The 19,063-nt window shown below is 44.1% G+C and overlaps 1 protein-coding gene across 1 annotated transcript in view; it reads right to left on the bottom strand.

Annotated features, from left to right (window-relative positions):
- Nucleotides 1–9,072: 9,072 nt before the first annotated feature.
- FCRL5 (Fc receptor-like 5) overlaps nucleotides 9,073–19,063 on the bottom strand; it is a 29,411-nt gene continuing 19,420 nt past the window's right edge. The window contains exons 9-15 of the mRNA XM_008590183.1: nucleotides 14,623–14,901; nucleotides 14,051–14,167; nucleotides 13,391–13,418; nucleotides 12,167–12,249; nucleotides 11,907–11,975; nucleotides 9,247–9,278; nucleotides 9,073–9,162 (exon numbers count right to left, since the gene is read on the bottom strand). Of these exons, the coding sequence (XP_008588405.1) occupies nucleotides 9,073–9,162; nucleotides 9,247–9,278; nucleotides 11,907–11,975; nucleotides 12,167–12,249; nucleotides 13,391–13,418; nucleotides 14,051–14,167; nucleotides 14,623–14,901 (698 nt within the window). The remainder of the gene's footprint in view (nucleotides 9,163–9,246; nucleotides 9,279–11,906; nucleotides 11,976–12,166; nucleotides 12,250–13,390; nucleotides 13,419–14,050; nucleotides 14,168–14,622; nucleotides 14,902–19,063) is intronic.

Here is a 19,063-nt window from a genome sequence, read left to right on the forward strand (position 1 = left end):
TATTTCCCACCCCAGCATGCACTGGACCAGCAGGTCTCAAGGGTTCCTTCCAGCTCTAACCTTCTGTGATTTCAGGGCATATGAGGTGCTGAGATTCCTGGCCCTGGGTGCTCCAGCATAGGCTGGATGATATCTCAGCAAGGGTGCTGTGGAGGGACTCAAGCATGAGAAAAGTACAAACAGGAGGTGACCTTCAAGGTCTCCTCTAGTAATGAGATTTGATAATTAGATGGCTGACCTCTCCCCAACGCTCTTTACACCCCTATTACTCCATGATTGTGGCCACAGCACCTCCTTCCACTTTTCCTTCCCCACAGAATTTATCCTACTCTTGGCAAGGCAAGGTGACAATGACCTTGAATGAGAGAGGGCAGCCTGGGCAGTTGGAAGGAAGGCAAGTGGGGGGCGCCTGCCTCTCAGCCTTATTCTTTTGTCTCTTCTCCCAGCTCTCCCACTGGCCACAAGGGCAGCTCTGGACCAGACTTATCCATTGGGTTTGCATGGTGGTTCTCCTCTTGGAGACACAGGAGGGTGGGGTGTGCAGAGGTGTGGAGCAAGCACAAAAGATACGGATAAGAACAGTGATGGAGAGATGGAAAGGGAGGCTGAGGGTTGGGCATAGAGGAGGTGGCCCTGGGTGTCCATCAGCCCGAGCACTCTCATTTTATCTCTTCATCTCAGTCCTTAATCTCTTATACTGCCTGGTGCCAGGAAACCTAAAGCTGTAGGATATCCTGGGCCCGTATCCTAGAACTGAAGTTTATTCAAACCCCTCTTGTGAGCAAACAACATGTTCTTTCATTAGTAAGAGACCTGAAAGAGTGTCTCTAGGGAAATCAGCCTTTTGCTTTTATTTCTTTGGAAAATGATCAAATAACACCCAAATCATAAAGGTCAATCCCTGAAATGCTAAACATATGTATTCCCACACCTCTCATCTGATTATCCCATTCCCTTCACATTAGAAAAGATATCAGATTATTTTCCATCATTTTCTTCTGAAGTATCTTTTTGGCAATTCAGCAGCTGTTTTACTGTAATCATGGGAGGATGGACAAAGGCAAATAGAAACGCAAACTTCCTGATGAACACAGGTCCCTCGCCACCTGCTTCTGTGAGCATCTGTGCAGTGTTTACGCAAACTTGCCTCCTTCCATACATAATCCAGTCAAGCAGCTGTTACTAGTTTCCTGTTTTACAGATGCTAAGTAGTGAGTGGCCTGTGCAGGAGTCAGGCCTCTGAGTCTGTCTTGTGTGCTACTGTATCCTGCCCAAACAGGACTCAGCAGCCCCTGAAACCCACTGAAGACATTTGGTGAAGTAACTGAGAGCACAAACTCTAGTGCTAGACAGTCCTAACTCCAACTTACTAATGTGTGGCCTTGGGTTATACTAATTTCTTTAAGCCTCAGTCTCTTCATCTGTAAGATAGTAATCGTAAACCTTAAATAAGACAATTTATGCAAAGGCTTATCATGAGTCTGAAATGTGTTAGTTTGTTAAAAAATAGCTATTCGTATGAGTTAGATCTGTGTTGAGTGAGCAGTGCTGATCAGAGGAGACTGGAGGAGGGGAAAGGCAACTAGACTGTCTAGCTGAAGTAAACGTTCAACTAGGAGACATTGTGTAGATCAGCCAGGTGTTAGAGAAAGAGGGACTTTGGGGAGGAACAAAAGACAAAACAGAGAGAAAGCAGGCATAACCTTGGAATGGTGGGCTTTCTTTTAACCACAAAAGTGAGGAAAGCCGAGCCCCTTGCCTCTTTGAGGAAACCACAAAAAAACAGCCCTCTCCCCTGTGAGAGTTCTGAACCAGCTGATAAACAAGCCAAGAAGTTCAGTGGAGCCAACAGACCACCTTTATGGTTGTGATGGCGAACTTCATGTGTCAACTTGACTGGGCCACAGGGTACCTGGACATTTGGTTAAATCTTATTGTGGATGTTTCTGTGAGGGTACAAGTATGTCTGGATGAGATTAACATTTGAATCGGCAGACTGAATAAAGCATATGGCCCTCCCTAACCCGAGTGGGCTTGAACTGAACAAAAGGGCTGACTCTCCCTCAATTAAGGGGGAACTGCCTGACTGCTTGAGCTGAGATGTAGGTCTTTCTGCCTTCTGACTTGAAGTGAAAAATGGCTCTCCTAGAGTCTTCAGCTTGCCGGCATTTGGACTGTAACTACACTGGCTCTTTACACCAGATCTTGGGACTGGTCAGCCTCCACGTCACAAGAGCCAATTCTTGTAATAAATCTCTCTCTCTCTCTCTCTCTCTCTCTCTCACACACACACACACACACCTTGAATTGGTTCTCTTTCTCTAGAGAAGCCTCACTAATATAATGACTAACAAAGCTGAGGTCTGAGAGACACATGGGCTGCCCGAGTACCTATGTCCAGGCTGGAACTTGAGACAGCCCACCTGAAGGATGTCTTCAGTCTTTGGAGCAGACACACTCACCCAGGTTGCAGCCTTGCACTGGTCCTGGGTGGAGAAGAGGAGAACACATTCCCCATGCTCTGGACTGGACTAGAGTAGACCCATCGGTGAAGATGTGTGAACCGGAGGAGAAAGTGAACACATTCCCCATGCTCTGGACTGGACTAGAGTAGACCCATCGGTGAAGATGTGTGAACCAACGGCCATCACTCACTAACTGGGGAAGAGTAGGGGGTTTGAGGGAAAATCCTTACGCTCCCTAGCTTTTGGTTCTTTCAACCCATTGGGCTTATCTATTAAGCCTGCGGTTACCAGGGCTGTGGTCAGCAGGAGGAGTATCCGTACTGCTTCCCCGAACAAAACATCCCACCTGTGTACAGCCCTCTGGGACTACCGTGGAGTGGTTGAGATTGTGTCCTCCAAGGCCTCTGAAATGCGTCAGAGCAGTGAACTAATCAGAGTCCAGTCCAGGCCACACTATCCCCTAGGCTCAGAGCTTACTCTCTTGTATTACTCATCCCGGCTTACTTCATCCACAGCCCCGTCTGCAGTGTGATCCGATGACTTCATTAAGTACCCCAATCACAACACACCAATACAAAGATACTCCAATGTTTAGATAAATTCCAATTCATTATAAAATTCCCAGAGAAGAATTACACTTCAAAGATTAAAATGTGAAGGAAATTAAAGTAAAATATTTCAAGTTAAAAACGTCGGTCATCACCCTCGATGTTTTGTTTGGCTCTGTCTCAGCAGGGGAGTCCATCACTGCCTGGGTCAAGTTGGTTTTTTTTTCACACCTGTAGTGACAGAGGGTGGCTCCCAGGACAGGGTGAACACCAAGTGTCTGACATGCTCCATTCTCCTCCACCCGGTGTTTTATTTTTAGAATTCTAAATCTCAGAAAAGTTGAAAAAAAGAATGGTATAGTGAACGCGGCATGCACGTCTCCGCGTTTACTGACTGTTAATGTCTTCTGGTCACACCTGCTTTCTCTTGCTCTCTCCCTGCACACGCGCGCGCACACACACACACACACATTTTTTTTCTTATTTTTCCCGAACCATTTGAAAGTATTTTGATGTTTTCAAAAGTATTTTGAAAGTCATATTGAATTATTGATTCGACAGAGTCAATAATACACAGTCCATATTCAATTTTTCCTACATGGATTGTTTTGTTTTTTGACCCAGAGTCCAATTGAGGTTCTTATTTGGTTGTCATGTCTCTTCAGTCTCTGTGCGTTTCACTACCCTTTTGTTTAAATCTTTCATGACATTGACAGTTTTGAGGAGTCTCAGTAAGAACAGTCCATGTTCTGGATTTGTCTGTCTCCTCTCGTAGGCTCTGGGCAAGCTTTTCTGAGAAGAGCACTCCACAGGTGAGATTATATTTCCCACTGCATCACATCAGAAAGCACATGGGGCCGGTGTCCCCCACTACTAGTGACACTACATTTGATCACTTGATTGAGAGTGGCCCTGCCAGATCTCTCATTGTAAAGGTGTGTTTCTCCCTTTAAAATAACCAGTACTGGGGGTGGGGGTGATACACTGAAACCGTGAGGATCTCAGTTTGCCCAGTGACCTCTCATCACCTGATTTCAACATCCACTCGTGATCTTGAATCGGTCATTACCATAGGATTGTCAAGTGGTGATTTCCAATGTTAGCATTCCTTCTACACTGATAATCTGTTGTCTTCTGTAAAGTAGAGCTTTCCCCTGCTTCTTTTTTTTGAGGGAAGTGGGAATAATTATCTCATGAATTAAAAAAAAAATTACTCTCAAATTATCCCAAGTTTAGCTAGTAGATGATGTGTCTTACTATTAAAAAGATTCTAGAGACTTAATAGGACACATCAGACTATCTCAGCACTGGCCACTGACTTGAAAACAAGCCAATTCCAAGCTCCTAAAGCAGTTATCCCAGTAAAAATTACTACCACAGAGCCCAATACTTAGCATTGCCAAAGAGACTGGTGTCCAGATCATGGAGGGTAGATGGAAAAGATCTTTTTAATGTTAGTCTCACCAGAATGACATCAGTCTATTATATCTGTCTGGAGTCTATGACCTGTAACATTAACTCAAGTGTTAGAAATCTTCCAACAAGGAGTTTGTTTTGCTACAGTGCAGTTATCATTCTGTGTCTTCTCAGAGATGCACTGGGTGTGAGCTTTGTAGGTAATGTTGCCTGCAGAATAGATTGTGAGAAGGTTTTTTTTTTTTTTTTTTTTTTTAGTTCTGAGCTACAGTTTTGCTGCTGTCCTCTCTTGATTTTCATTTAGGCCTGAGAATGGGAATGCTTCCTGCTTGTTCCACCTTCTTGTTAGTTTCATTTCTGTAGTGAAGACAAACACTTCCGCCTTGTGCTTTGCTAGGCTGCACAGGGCTGCAGTGCAGGCTTGTGCCTCTGGCGTCTGATTTCCTCTTTTAAAGGTCAGCTAAGGTTGGGTCAGCAGATCTAGCCTCACTCATTTAGGCAAGGCTCTAACACCCAAAAGCTTGAAAAGCTCAGTGGCACATGTGGAACTCAGTTGTCATGCACTGAAAGCAGAAAACATTGCTTTGGCTCCCATTCTGACAAATGTTTTAATAAAAAGATTCTTTTTTTTATGATTGAAGCTTTGCTATAGCCACAGCTGTTCTGAAAAGCTGCATTTGTTTAAGGAAAAGTGGGCACCTTTTCAAGGCCCCTGGCTTTGCTGAGGCCCTTACCACCCCTCACCCTTGCTGAGGCCACATAGCTGGCATCTGACTGCTAGGTCCCACATGACCACTACTTGGCTGAAACTCTTTGTGGTGTGAGGCCACTGTCTTAGCTCTGGTTCCCTAAAAAATAGCCTGAAGCAGAAGGCTATGTGCTAACATGTGATGGGTGAGCTAATCTCAGGAAGCAGGAATGAGAGAGAATGAGAGAGTCTAGGAAGGAAGGAGAACACATATAAGGGTGTGTGTTCCCAACTCGGCCTCAGCTTTGCATAATGTTGGTTGCTTGGTCTCTCAGGATGTCCTTATATCAAGCTTTTGCATCTTTGAATGCTGCATTTGGTGTGTGTGTGGGGGGGCTTGGGGTGGGGTGGTGACCAAGAAAGGGAGAAAAATTTATCCACTGGCTCCAATATCCCATTGTAAAGGTCAACTTCCCTGCACAACTGGACTTCAGCTCAGGAGGGAGCCCCAGGGTGGAGGTGGGAGGTGCATGATGTGCACTGGGGAGGTGCTGCCAGCTCATGTCCCCAAGGTCCAGGAGGAACTGGGACCCATGACTGACAGGTGCAGCAGCCTGAAGCCATAACCACAGGAACAGCGCAGGCCAAGGCTGCAGCCACTCCAGCCAGGAGACTCCAGCACACCTGCTCAGCATTGCTTAATGGTCATTATGCATATTCACAGCCTGTAGCCCTGGGACAAAGCCTTGTCCAAGTTCTAGCAACCAGCCACAAAACACCACAGCCAGAGGCATAGAGCTCCTTTCCCAGGTTTAGTAGCCAAAAGCCAACTCAGTTCCAAACAGACTGACAACTCCAAAGGAATTTCTGCAAACAGCCATGATAAAAACCCACAGGGCCTGTGCCAGGTAAGCCCCATCAAAGCATAAAGCTGTCTGCCCTGGCTGTAGCAGAAGCCTCCATCCTGGCTGTGCATTTTGCTCTCCTGAACTCTTCTCTATACTATTTCTCAAGGCTCAAAGCCTCGTGTGCCAAATATTGAGGTTGGGCTTACATTCCTGAAACAGCAGGCACCTCTCTGTAGAGGCAGGTTCTTTCAAAACTTAGGACAAATGAAAACACAAGCTCCTGCGGGCTGCTCTTGGCCATGAGAAAGGGAGACAGAGGGGGCAGGCTCTGCATATCTTTGCTCTCCTTCTAAACACACTATGGAGATGGGCAGCTTTTCTCCTCTGGGGAGAGAGAGTGCTATGTTAAGGGGGCTCCCTCCACATGAGAGGGAATGCCAGAAGTGGGGATAAGGTGCTCCTCACTAACATCCCAAACCCCAGGGTACTCCTGTCAAGATCTCCTAAAAGCTCTCCACTGGGCTCTTCTCTGGGGGCCACTTCAGGAGGGGACCATGAATTTCTGAGCGCAACAATTCTCCCCAGGTGGTGAAGGATGGTCTTCCATTCTGTATGTGATTATCTGGGACCTGTGTCTTCCCGTGGCTGGGTTGGGAGGGGAGGTATGATGCCCAGAGCCCCTCACAGGATCACCATCTCCTCCCCAGCATCCCTTAATGGACTCTGGACATCAGCTGGTAAGGGACACATGAGGAATGGGGAGGCGCTGAAGGTGAGTGTGGCCATTTCCTGGTCAGTCCTGTGGGATGTGTCCAGGAGCTCCTCTTCAGCACAAGGGGGTAACTGTCAACTGTTGAGCTCAGTTGTGGGACTATAGCTGTTATTCTGGGAAAATGGGAAAAGTCCCATCCAACACTGTTGCACAATCATTTATTCACTATGAATCGAGCATCTGATTTACCAGGCTCTGTACCATGTTTGGGGGTGACGGGAGGAGAGTTACAAACTAGAACTGGTCATAACACTCCACCCTGGGGAGACCTTAAGTACAAAGGAGAGAAGCAGACACACATGTACACACAAACACATACTCTTGTAAGGACTATAAGAAACATAGATGCAAGAATTACAGAAACCCAGAAGGGAAAGTGAGACTTCACTGAGAGGCGACATCTGAACTGGGTCTTAGGGGACAAGTGAGTTTGGCAGATAGGATGAAAGGAGGACAGTTACTAGGAAAAGACACAGCATGTGCACAGGCATGACTGCTGGAAAGGCAGTAGTATGTACAGGAAAGGGAGGAAGTTTGTGTGGTGGGAGCACCTGGTATGTGTTCTTGTGGGTTGGGGGGATAATGGGAGATGAAGCTGAAAATGTAGGTTGGAGCTAAATCATGAAGAACATTGTGCCCCATAGTAGAGTCTGGACTGTCTGGGAAATGAAGGATTTCAAGCAGAGGAATAAATAGAGTTGGGTTTTAGAAAGATCATACTAGGGAATCTGCTGGGGATGGTTGTGGGGGCAGAGAGCCTGGAGGTAGGGATGCCGGTTATGAGGTTACTACAGTAGTCCTGGTGATAGGGTGACAAGGGCCTGTGCTAAGCCAGTGGCAGTGGGGACTGAAGAGAGAACATGATTTGAGAGATATTTAGTATAAAAAGTAGACTGGATTGTCCTGAGTGATCAATTCAGTATAGACACTCTGAGATGACTGTGCATCTTCTGCCTGGGGTGACTGGGGAGAGAGTGATACCTTTAACTAAAAAAAGAAGGAAAAAGGAAAGGAAGGAAGAAAGGAAGGAAGGAGGGAGAGAGGGAAGGAAGGGAGAAAACACAGGAGGGGGAGTAAGTTTTGTGGGAGACAGCTGATCAGGTTCTCTCTTGTGTTTCAGATACCTGCAGGTCATGCATGTTTCGAACAAGATACAATATTCACCTCAGACTGACAGGTGGACCTGGTAGAAAGTATTTGATTGGTATCCTAAAAAACCCGGAGATCCACAGACATGTGTTGCATTTCCTTGGATTATGAGAGGGTAGGTAAGGATACAGATGAATATGTGGAGGTGATGCATGTTTATCAGAGGGACTTAACTGACATTCATTTTGACAACCATTTATTGAGCATCAACTATATTCCAGGCCCCATGCTGGGCTCTACACATATGTGAACTGGACTTGGGATTTGCTTTTAAAGACCCCTCACTCTTCTTGGGAAAACAGAAATGCATGAGTCTCTGTAACAGAGAAACAATGTAGAGGAAAGAACACTGCCCTGGGTGTCAGGGGTTCTGGGTTTGCTTTAGCATGGGCTTTGCCATGAACTGGTTGTATGATTTTCAGCTAGTTACTACTCTCTAGTTCTCAATTTCCAACTACAAAGTTAGAGAGTTTGCCTAACAAACTCTAAGTTGTCTCCCAGCATTAACCGTTGTGACTGCAAGTTTCATTGTTCCTCCTGGCCTTGACTTTGCTGGCTGGATTACTTCTGGCAGGATGGGAAGGACCTGGGACCTGGGCTGTGAAATCCACTTACTTAGGCAATTAGATATTGGCACATGAGCAGGACAGAAGTTATCTTCCTGTCAGGTCCTGACAGAGTTTCAGACAGGCAGAGCATTGTGAGTGCAGTCCCACTGTGGGAAGGAAGGACCATAACAAACCTGGCGTCCATGAGACATGTGCTGTCCCATTTGGCAGAGCATGCAGTAGCCCCATCAGGCTGATGGCAATTGGGAAATGCGCCCATAGAGAGCAGGACCTCCGTGTTGGAGCTCAGGAGCAGCCCAAATTGAGGTATGGTGGGTGGACTCAGAATAGTGACCAAAACTGAAGTCCACTAAGGAAGCCAGGAGACATGATGGGTCCTGGGTTGGAAGCAATGTGTCATTAGATAAAAATCCTGCTAGGGCAAGTCTGTAACCTAGGAAATAGGCAGTTCGTGCAGCAGGGCTCTGCATTCTGGCCAGACTGAGGGCGTGGCACTTCGCACAAGGCCACCAGACGCGGCCTGGGGCAGTGTAAATCTTCCACTTCTTTGCTCTTTCTCCCCCAAGGAGAACGTTGGGATGCAGAGGTAGAGACAGCAGTCAGGGCGATGTATGCACTCATCTGTGAGGAGCCGAGGAGGCCAAGAGCTGGGTCCTGGAGGCTGGGGCAGATGCCACCTTCACCTGGGAGTAGATGACAGTGGAGCCCTAAGGGGAAAGAGCACAGGTGAGGGCAGAGCTGGACAGCCTATGGAGGGTGGGGTGGGGGGAGCACAAGGTCATGAGACTCACCTGGTGCCTGAGAAGTGCTGGCGCAGAGGCTGCTGTGGAGGAAAGGGAAGCGTTCAGCTGGGGAAGGTGCACTTGGGCGCGCTCCCTGCACCTGAGCTGTTAGGCTGGCCCAGAGTCTCCTTAGCGCCCTCTCTCCCCTCCTTGTCCTCTCCTTGTCCTGCAGCTGCTCCCTTCCTAAGACTCTTGGCCTCCCAGCACTGATGACCCTTCTCCTCAACATCACCTGGCACTTTGTTCCCCATGCTGAGCTGCCCAGGGGCTCTCAAAAGAAAGAAACTGACTTTTATCTTGTTAGTTCTTTGACCATAGAATTATATTCTGTATTATCGAGAGGTGGTGTGGCCTGGAGCATGTTTTAGAGAGCAGACTGTGGATCCAGATGTGTCAAACTGAGCCCTGGATTTGCCTTGCCACCTCTGTGGCCTTGGGCAAGTCATTCAGCAGTGCCTGCCTCAGTTGGCTTATCTATATGACACGCGTTGAGCAGTTGCTATGTGCCAGTACAGTTCTGAGTGCTATAAATAAATATGTTCTCTTTCTCTCTCTCTTTATCAAATGTACTTATGCTACAGTTCTGTATGTATATGCTATGGGTACAATTATAAGGGCTATACATATAAATATAGTGTATTTATTTATTTATAGCACTTAGAATTATACCTAGTACATAAGAACTGCTCAACACATTCAACACATGATAGATATTAGAAATTATCATTGTTATATTATTTTCAAACTGGAGTTAAACATGACATTCTTCAGACAGGGCTCTTTCCTTTTGGATTGGAAAGAGCACCAAGGCTCCCTGGAATTGCACTGAGAAGCAGAATTTGGTCCAGATCTTGAGTTCTGGACACAGACTGCTTGGTGATTTACTAGCTTAGCTATATGACTTCAGGCAAGTCATTTAAGGACTCTATGCCTCAGTTTCCTTATCTGTAAAATGGGGATAATAACAGCATTTCTGTCAAAGAGGGTTGTAAGTATGAATGAGTTCCTGTGTTAGAGGGGTGCAATAAGATGAAGAATGGAGTACAAACACAATTCACTTGACTTTACACAAGAGAAATTGGAAAAGCAGAGAGGGAAACATACTGGTTAAAATCACACAGCACACAAGAGTTCAAGAGGGCGACGGGTCTGCAGCGGGCATGCCAGAAGACAGCGTGAGACTGAGAAGTGTGCGCTGTGCTGCCAGAGTACTATTTGCATTTCCAAGAGCAACAAAAAATGAATAAATCATTGATCAACTAATCGACAACGACAAAAAAGCAACTAAAATCACACAGCACTTTTGATAAAGCAGAGTTAGAAAGAAAAGCCTGCCCCAAAGGACCTTGCTCCCCTCTCCTGCTCCTAGCAGGAGGAAGCCACACTGGGATTCTCTCACTGCAAACCACCTACCATGAGTGAGGACTTGTGCCACAGCCAGACGACCCACATACACATTGTAATTGTGGGACACTGCTGTTGTAACAGCATTTTCATGTGTTTTCTCATCTAATCTTTGCAATAACCCTATGAGATAGTGTTGTAACCAGAATAATGTCCCTCCAAAGATGTCCATGTCCTAATCCCTGCAACCTGTGAATATGTTACTTTAGATGGAAAAGAGGACTTTTCAAATGTGATTAAGATTATAGAATGAGCTCATGAGATTATTCTGGATTATATAGGTTTGCTCAATATAATCGTACGAATCCTTAAAAAAAACTTTTCCCAGCTGTGGTCAGAAGGAGACCTGACTATGGAAGAAAGCTAGAGAGACACAATTTTGCTGACTTTGAAGATGGAGAAGGGGACATGAGGCAAGAAAAGTGGGAGGTCTCTATCAGCTAGAACAGGCAAGAAACACATTCACCCCTAGAGCCTCCAGAAAGGAATGTAGCCCTGCCAACACCCTAATTTTAGCCCAATAAGACCCAGGTCAGACTGCTGACCTATAGAGCTGTAAGACAATAAATTCATATTGTTCAATCCCACCAAGTTTGTGGCAATTTGTCACAGTAGCAATAGAAAACTAATACAGGTAGATAGGTGCTATGGACTGAATATTTGAGTCCCTCTCCAAATTCATTTGTTAAAACCCTAGTCACCAATGTGATGGTATTTGGCGGTGGGGCCTTTGGGAGATAGTTAGATCATGAAGCCCTTATAAGATGAGACATAGAGAGATGATCTCTTTCTCTGCCATGTGAAGATGGAGCAAGAAAGCATATGTCTGAAAACCAGGATGAGGGCTCTCTCCAAGAACCTGACCATGCTGGCACCTTGATGTTGGACTTTCAGCCTCAGAACTGTGAGAAATAAGTGTTTGTTCTTTAAGCCTCCCAGTCTATGGTATTCAGTTGTAATAGCCAGAATTAAGGCAGTAGGATGGGGACACTGAAGCTCTGAGTTAAGCGGCTACCCACGTGATGGTTTTGTGACTCAGGTTATACTGAGGCCATCTGTAGAGAATGGAGAAAGCAGCACTGCATAGTGAGCTTGGGTTGACCCCAAGCAGTGTAGGCACTGGTTAAGAAGCACAGTGACCCAGCGTAAGGAATGGTTCCGTGCCCAGTTGGCCCAGACCTGCTGGAGGGGTGGAGCCTGAGCTGCACAGCAATAGGCTGTCAAAGTTGAGGGTTGGCCAGAACAGAAACTTCCTCAGGTCTTACCTGCATACTTGTTTTCTCCTTGGCTGCTCCACACTTCTGAGTAAACCACGTCTCCTCCTCTAGGATTTACTTAGAAAGAAGTTGGAGTTTCAGAGGACACTAACGTTCTTTCCTCTTGTCTAAGCTACTTCCTCCTCCAGAATTTGTTCTCTGGAAGGACTAGCGCTCCAGGAAGGCAGTCCCTTCTCATCTCCTGCCCCCGCCCCCTTCCTGCACCAACCCCATGGCCCCTGCCAAAATGGAGGGTGCCGGGACCTCACCATTGCTGTACACTGGTTGCAGTTCTATCCAGGCTGGTACATTGTGGTAGGTGGGTTCTTGGGGGTCCGAGTTTGAAGGGCTCCTATGAGACACAGAAATATTGATATTTCCCGGAAATCTTGATAAAATAGCTCTAATGATCACTCTCAGTTAGTGAGTTTTTGCTACAGGGTGGAGTAGGTGGGTTCTTGGGGGTCCGAGTTTGAAGGGCTCCTATGAGACACAGAAATATTGATATTTCCCAGAAATCTTGATAAAATAGCTCTAATGATCACTCTCAGTTAGTGAGTTTTTGCTACAGGGTGGCTGCCAAGCCTGGAAACAAAGACAAGTACATAAAAAATGGTTTATGAATATTACATTATGAATCATGATAAATTAATATTACCTGTGTTTCTGGGCTTTATGGCCACCTGGTATGTAACAGGCATTGTGTTAATGCTTATCACAATATTGTTAGTTCTATTTATCCCCATTTTATAGATGAAGAAAAACGGAGATTCCATAAGATAAAGTGACTTACCAAGACCATGTAACCAGAAAAGGGAAGAGCCAATATTCAAACCCGTCTCCAAAGCCTCCACTCTCAGAGAGACCAGAGTCTCAGAGAAAATCAGGAATGAGAAAGGCTCAGAGGAACTCTTAATGGTTTAGATACTGCTACTGTGGGTTTGCCCAGGGATAGTTTGTGAGCCATGGTGCAGTTCCTAAAGTCAATCTTTGGGATCCAAGATGGTGGCCCCTTCTTCATAGGCACCACCTTCCTACTGGCAGAATGACATCTCTGGGTGGCCAAGTAATACAGGTCCATCTTTCTGGCTGTCATTACAACAGGTGTTGATTTGGTTGTCCATATCCAGAGCTTCCCAGGCTGATTAAGCTAAGATAGTCTTAAAACATAGATGGATTCAGTGGTCATAGTAGCCACTCAGAAAACCAAGTCAACAGTGGTAGAAGGATGTGAGTTAATAAATAAAAAGCAATGAACACTTGATGTAAAAACAGGGCCCACATGATGGTTTGGTAAGGTGGTGAGTGAGAGGGTCCTGGGAATTGTCTTGAGATATCTCAAGGGTGGTGGCAACATGAAGTGGATACAACAACATGCAGCAGAAACTGTAATAATAATTAGTAATAATAATTAGTAATAATCAGATTCAATTCCATTTTTTCTACCCTGTGGGCATTTCATTCACCACGAAGGAATACAGCCCTGGTCTTACCTGGAGAGGTCAGAGGCAAGCCTTCTGTCTGAAAAGGAAAATAGAAGGGCATTGGATTCAGATAAAGAAGACCTTCCCTAGAAACTGTCAGGGGTTGCTGACACCGAAGTCTGAATCTTTCTTTGCTATGCCCAAGGGAGGGAGCAGACTAGACAAAAGCTACTGACTCTGGCCTCCAGAGGGGCATAATCCTAATGTGAAAGAGGGGTCCACAATCCATAGTCTTTTAATCTGGAGCTTTTAAAAATGATAATCAACAGCTGTGGGTAGGAAAATAGACTTGATCAGCTATAAAAATACTGTACATTTAAAAAATCAGTAAGTTACCAAATCCTATTTAATTTCTGTTTTCACTGCTATTTCTGTTTTTCTCATCCTCTTCCTATTCCTTGGGAGTTTTCTAAGGGCAGAGAGGCAGATACACTGCAGTTTATGATGCTGGATAAACTACCTCTCTCAAGGCATCTTCTACCCCAATAGGAACCTCACATTCGGTAAGGAGGAATTCTGGGGGATCCAGAGGGAAAGGCGAAGGATTGTGGATGGGAGAGGAGAAGATCTTGAGAGACTGGGGGTGGCTACAGAGTCGACGTGAGCCTGAGGGAATAGGAGTAAGAAGGGCTTGAGCTCCGGTAGAAGTACTCCCAGGGAGGTACCCACCTGCTTTTCTTGAGAGCCAGCAATACAGCAGCAGTGCCCCCGTAACAAGGCTCACCACGCTGAGCAGTCCCCCGGTGACTCCAGTGGCTATAGGACCACTTCTGTTCCCAGTCAGCCCTGAGGGGAGACCCTGAGCATGAGCCAGAGGGAGAGGCCTTGTGGTCTTGAACTGCCCCAACCCCTGGAGCTGATGCCTGGGAGAGAAGATGAACCTAGACAACCAGGATGCCTGAGGCTAAACAGGGGCTGATGTGGCACAGGAAATGGCTCCTCTCCTTGTGAGGAAGCTCATCTCTGCATCTGAGGCAAGGGTTGGGGGGCCAGGATGGAGGGTCGACAGTGAGAGGAGAGGCAGCCAGCTGATGAGCACCTAATTCAGTGATGCTCTTTGTCCAACCCTCCACCCTTCCAAGTACCATCACTTCAGCAACAGCTCAGAAAAATTTAGAGAACTACCAGCTTTGTGTACGTGTCCCTGAGAAGCACTGTCCTAGCCAAGTCTCATGAGGATTATCAGTGTCCTTGGAGGAAATATTTTGTCCACATCTGAGGCCTGGACATAAGAGACTTACCTGGAATAGAAAGTGTTACCACCTCACTGCACTGGGCCCCCAGGCCATTGTCAGCCTCACAGGAGTAGTTTCCAGAATGTTCTGTAGTCAGAGAGAAGTTGAAGTATGCTCCTCCTCCAAAAGGGGCTGAGTTGCTCCCCAGGATGACATCCTCATGATAAAACCGGTACAGAATTGGGGGAGAGCCTGTCAGGGCCTCACAGTGAAGCTCCACCACGTCCCCTACCACAGCCTGGGTCCGAAAGGCCCTGAGGGTGAGGACAGGGCAAGACACTGGAACTGAAGGAAAACAAAAAGCTAACAGTAGTTTCTGCTTCTAGCATACTTGTAAAAACCAAAAAGTATCATAAACAAATGGAAAAAGTCAGATCTCAGTCTTGGAACATAGATCGAAATGTATGTGATAGATAAAGCTAATTACCTTGTTCTACGAACAGCTTTCAATGTGCAAACATAGCCAATAGAAAAGTGTGGAAAGAGCATGAATCACTGAAAACTTCAAATAGCCAAATAAGAAGATTCTCATCTCCATTACTAACTAAATATTTACAAATAAAAACAACCATAAGATACAATTCTTTTTCCTGTCCACCAGACTGGCAAACTTAAATAGATTGGTAATACTGATGAAATTGTTGATAAACAGGTACCTTGATATGTCCTATGTGGGAACACAAATTTAAGACACTTGCTTGAGTGGCAATTTGGCAATATCTACCAAATTTAAAATGCACATAAACTTTGACCCAGCAAATCTACTTCTAGGGTCATCTCTTTTAGGAATACTGACATAAGGTACGCCAAAATATCTGTACAAGGATTTCTACTGTAGTATTTACATAGTAGCTAAAAACTAGAAACAACCTAGTGGACTGCGCAATGAAATACCAAAGATATTCAAGATGTGTTTTTTAAACTAAAGTCAAGATGTATTTTTAAGTAGAAAATGCAATTTGCATAACTATATGTGTAATACGCTTCTATTTTTGTAAAAAAAATTCTATACCTTTATGTTTATAGAATATTTCTGGAAGAATACCCATGAAATGGTTAATAGTGGTTATGTCTGGGGAGTGTGTGGATATGAAAGTGTGTGGGAGCAGGTAGACACGGACCTTTACTTTTCAATCTTGTCCCTTTTGTATCATTTGAATGTTTTATCATGAAGATTTATGTATTCTTTCAAAATAACAAATTATTAAATACTCAAAAGTTGTATTAAAGTGTGGCTACAAAGGCTGAAGAAGTGTCTTAATTGAACGTTGAGAGCTGGGTAGGCTGCAACCTGGCTTGACCATTGCTAGCTGTGTGTGTAAGCTACTTTAAGTGGCAATTTGGCAATATCTACCAAATTTAAAATGCACATAAACTTTGACCCAGCAAATCTACTTCTAGGGTCATCTCTTTTAGGAATACTGACATAAGGTACGCCAAAATATCTGTACAAGGATTTCTACTGTAGTATTTACATAGTAGCTAAAAACTAGAAACAACCTAGTGGACTGCGCAATGAAATACCAAAGATATTCAAGATGTGTTTTTTAAACTAAAGTCAAGATGTATTTTTAAGTAGAAAATGCAATTTGCATAACTATATGTGTAATACGCTTCTATTTTTGTAAAAAAAATTCTATACCTTTATGTTTATAGAATATTTCTGGAAGAATACCCATGAAATGGTTAATAGTGGTTATGTCTGGGGAGTGTGTGGATATGAAAGTGTGTGGGAGCAGGTAGACACAGACCTTTACTTTTCAATCTTGTCCCTTTTGTATCATTTGAATGTTTTATCATGAAGATTTATGTATTCTTTCAAAATAACAAATTATTAAATACTCAAAAGTTGTATTAAAGTGTGGCTACAAAGGCTGAAGAAGTGTCTTAATTGAACATTGAGAGCTGGGTAGGCTGCAACCTGGCTTGACCATTGCTAGCTGTGTGTGTAAGCTACTTTATCTCACCAAACTTCAGTTTCCTCTCAGGCAAGTTTTGGATAAAAATGCTTTCATTTTTATCCTCATTGAGAGCTGGGTAGGCTGCAACCTGGCTTGACCATTGCTAACTGTGTGTGTAAGCTACTTTATCTCACCAAACTTCAGTTTCCTCTCAGGCAAGTTTTGGATAAAAATGCTTTCATTTTTATCCTCATAGGTTCATCTTTTTAAAAATATTTTTTAACTTTTATTGTATTAGGAATAATTGACAAAAATTACATATATTCGTGGTGTACAAAGTGATGTTTTGATATTTGTATACATTGTGGAATGATTAAATCAAATGAATTAATATACTTATCACCTCACACACATCATTTTTTGTGATGAGAACATTTAAAATCTACTCTTTTAGCAATTTTAAAAAATTTGATTATTATTTTTAATTGACACATAATAATTGTACATGTGATATTTGGATTATGTATACAATGTGTCATGATCAAATCATGGTAATTAGCATATCTGTCTCCTCAAACATTTGCCATTTCTTTGCCTCACAGGTATATTTTAATGATTAAATGAGATATTGCTTGGTAAGTGGTAAGCACAGGACCTGGCACATAGTGAGGGCTCAGTGAGTGTGGATGTTAATGATGTTGGTGACAATAATAATGAGAAATATTCCTTTCTTCTGGCAGTTTCTCCATGATCTGTGTCCTAGTTCCGGGACTAAAACACAATTCATCCAGGCTGGGCAAGAAGCCTTTTAGCTGTGATAGCAGCAGCAGCATTAATAACATGCATTTGTATGAGGGAATCATAGAAACAAGGGCATGGGGGTGAGCAAAAAGTCCTAAAAATCATGAGTACAGAGTGCAGGAGGTATAACGTGCTGGTTTACTGTGTTGTGAGGAGAGAGGGAGCAGCACTCAGTTAGGGCACACACCTGGGTGGTGGATCTAAGAGGCAAGTGTATGAACCATGTGGCAAGAGTCCCTGTAAATCTCAGAGGAAAATTGGCTGAGGCAAGTGCTGCTGGTGGGGGAAGAAGAATGAGCTGATTGAATGGGAAAAAACAAATCTGAAATCAAGTCACCTCCCGGATGCCAGAGAAATGGCTGCACCGGCCACCTTGATGAGAGGCTGTATCCTGGGCTAGTGTTCCCAAATCAGCCTGCTCAGCTAACTTTTTCTCTATTCCTTGTGATACCCAGGGACTCGGCTAAGAGAGACTAAGAGTATCAGTCAGTTTTGCTGTATATAACTCAGAGGGTGTTTGCATACCATTGCATGGTCTCCTGTTTGTCTGGGATGTACCCCAGGAGCTAGGACAACCTGCTTCTCCTTTTTCACTCCTTGTCTCCTTCCAGGAACCTTTGAGTCTGCATACTCCACCTTCCCTGTCCACCAAGATTATAGAATTCTAGGGCAGGGGATGAACATGATTTCTATCTAGTGTTATTTTCCCAGTTTACGGGTGAGGAACTGGAGGTCAATACAGGAAAAATCGTTGGCCAAGGTCCTACAGCTATTTAACTTCTGAACCAAGTCTAGAACATTCATCTCCACAGCGCTTAGCATACTTTTTGCTATACCCCTGGTTTCTCTAAACAGGAGTTTAGAGATTTGATTTATTGGGGGTCATCACCAAACATATTCAAAGCTCACAAGAAGCAGTTTTCCTTTGGTTATTATACTTAATGGAAGAGGTCAAAGGACAAGTTAGAGAATGAAGGAATTTGATTGGTGGGTGGTCATTTCCATTTTCTATCACCCTGCTTTCCCTTCCCTGCCCTGGTCCCTTGCTTTAAGGATCACTGGGTGCCTCTCCTGAAAGGTTGTGCACATAGCTAATGTTAACACAGGATTTTAATGTGGAAATGTGAGGAACATTTATATCCCTGGTAATGAAAGAAGCTCAAAAGTAGTGGCTTGATGGGAGTCAGTGACAGAAGAGCCCGGATGAAGAATGGCCTAATCTTTCTGGAGGCAGAGAAACCCATACTCAGAAATCTTTGGTTGTCTTTTGTATCATAATTTCAGATCTGAATACAGTCTATGTTCTAAAAAGTTTTCTTTGCATTTTTAGTACGGAATTTTGATCACATTCAAGAGTACTGCTTGAACTGTGCTGCCAGGGAAGCCCATGTTCTTGAAATCATATCACAGGAAGGATTCCAGACTTTCAGATGGAGTTTCTGTAGGCAGGATGTACGCTGGGATGTCGTACCAGCAAATAGTCCTGACAAGCACCGTAGCTCCATTTCCAGCTGCTGGGGAGAGAAGGGCCAACTCACCTGTGACTTTTTTTTTTATTTTTTATTTATTTTTATTTTTATTTTTATTTTTAATTATTTATTTATTTATTTTTTTTATTTTGTCAATATACACTGTATATGATTATTATTTATTTATTTTTATTTTTATTTTTATTTTTAATTAATTATTTATTTATTTTTTTTATTTTGTCAATATACACTGTATATGATTATTATGGCCCGTCA

The sequence above is a fragment of the Galeopterus variegatus genome, unplaced genomic scaffold (genome assembly GCF_000696425.1).
Source record: "Galeopterus variegatus unplaced genomic scaffold, G_variegatus-3.0.2 Scaffold5913, whole genome shotgun sequence".
NCBI lineage: Eukaryota > Metazoa > Chordata > Mammalia > Dermoptera > Cynocephalidae > Galeopterus > Galeopterus variegatus.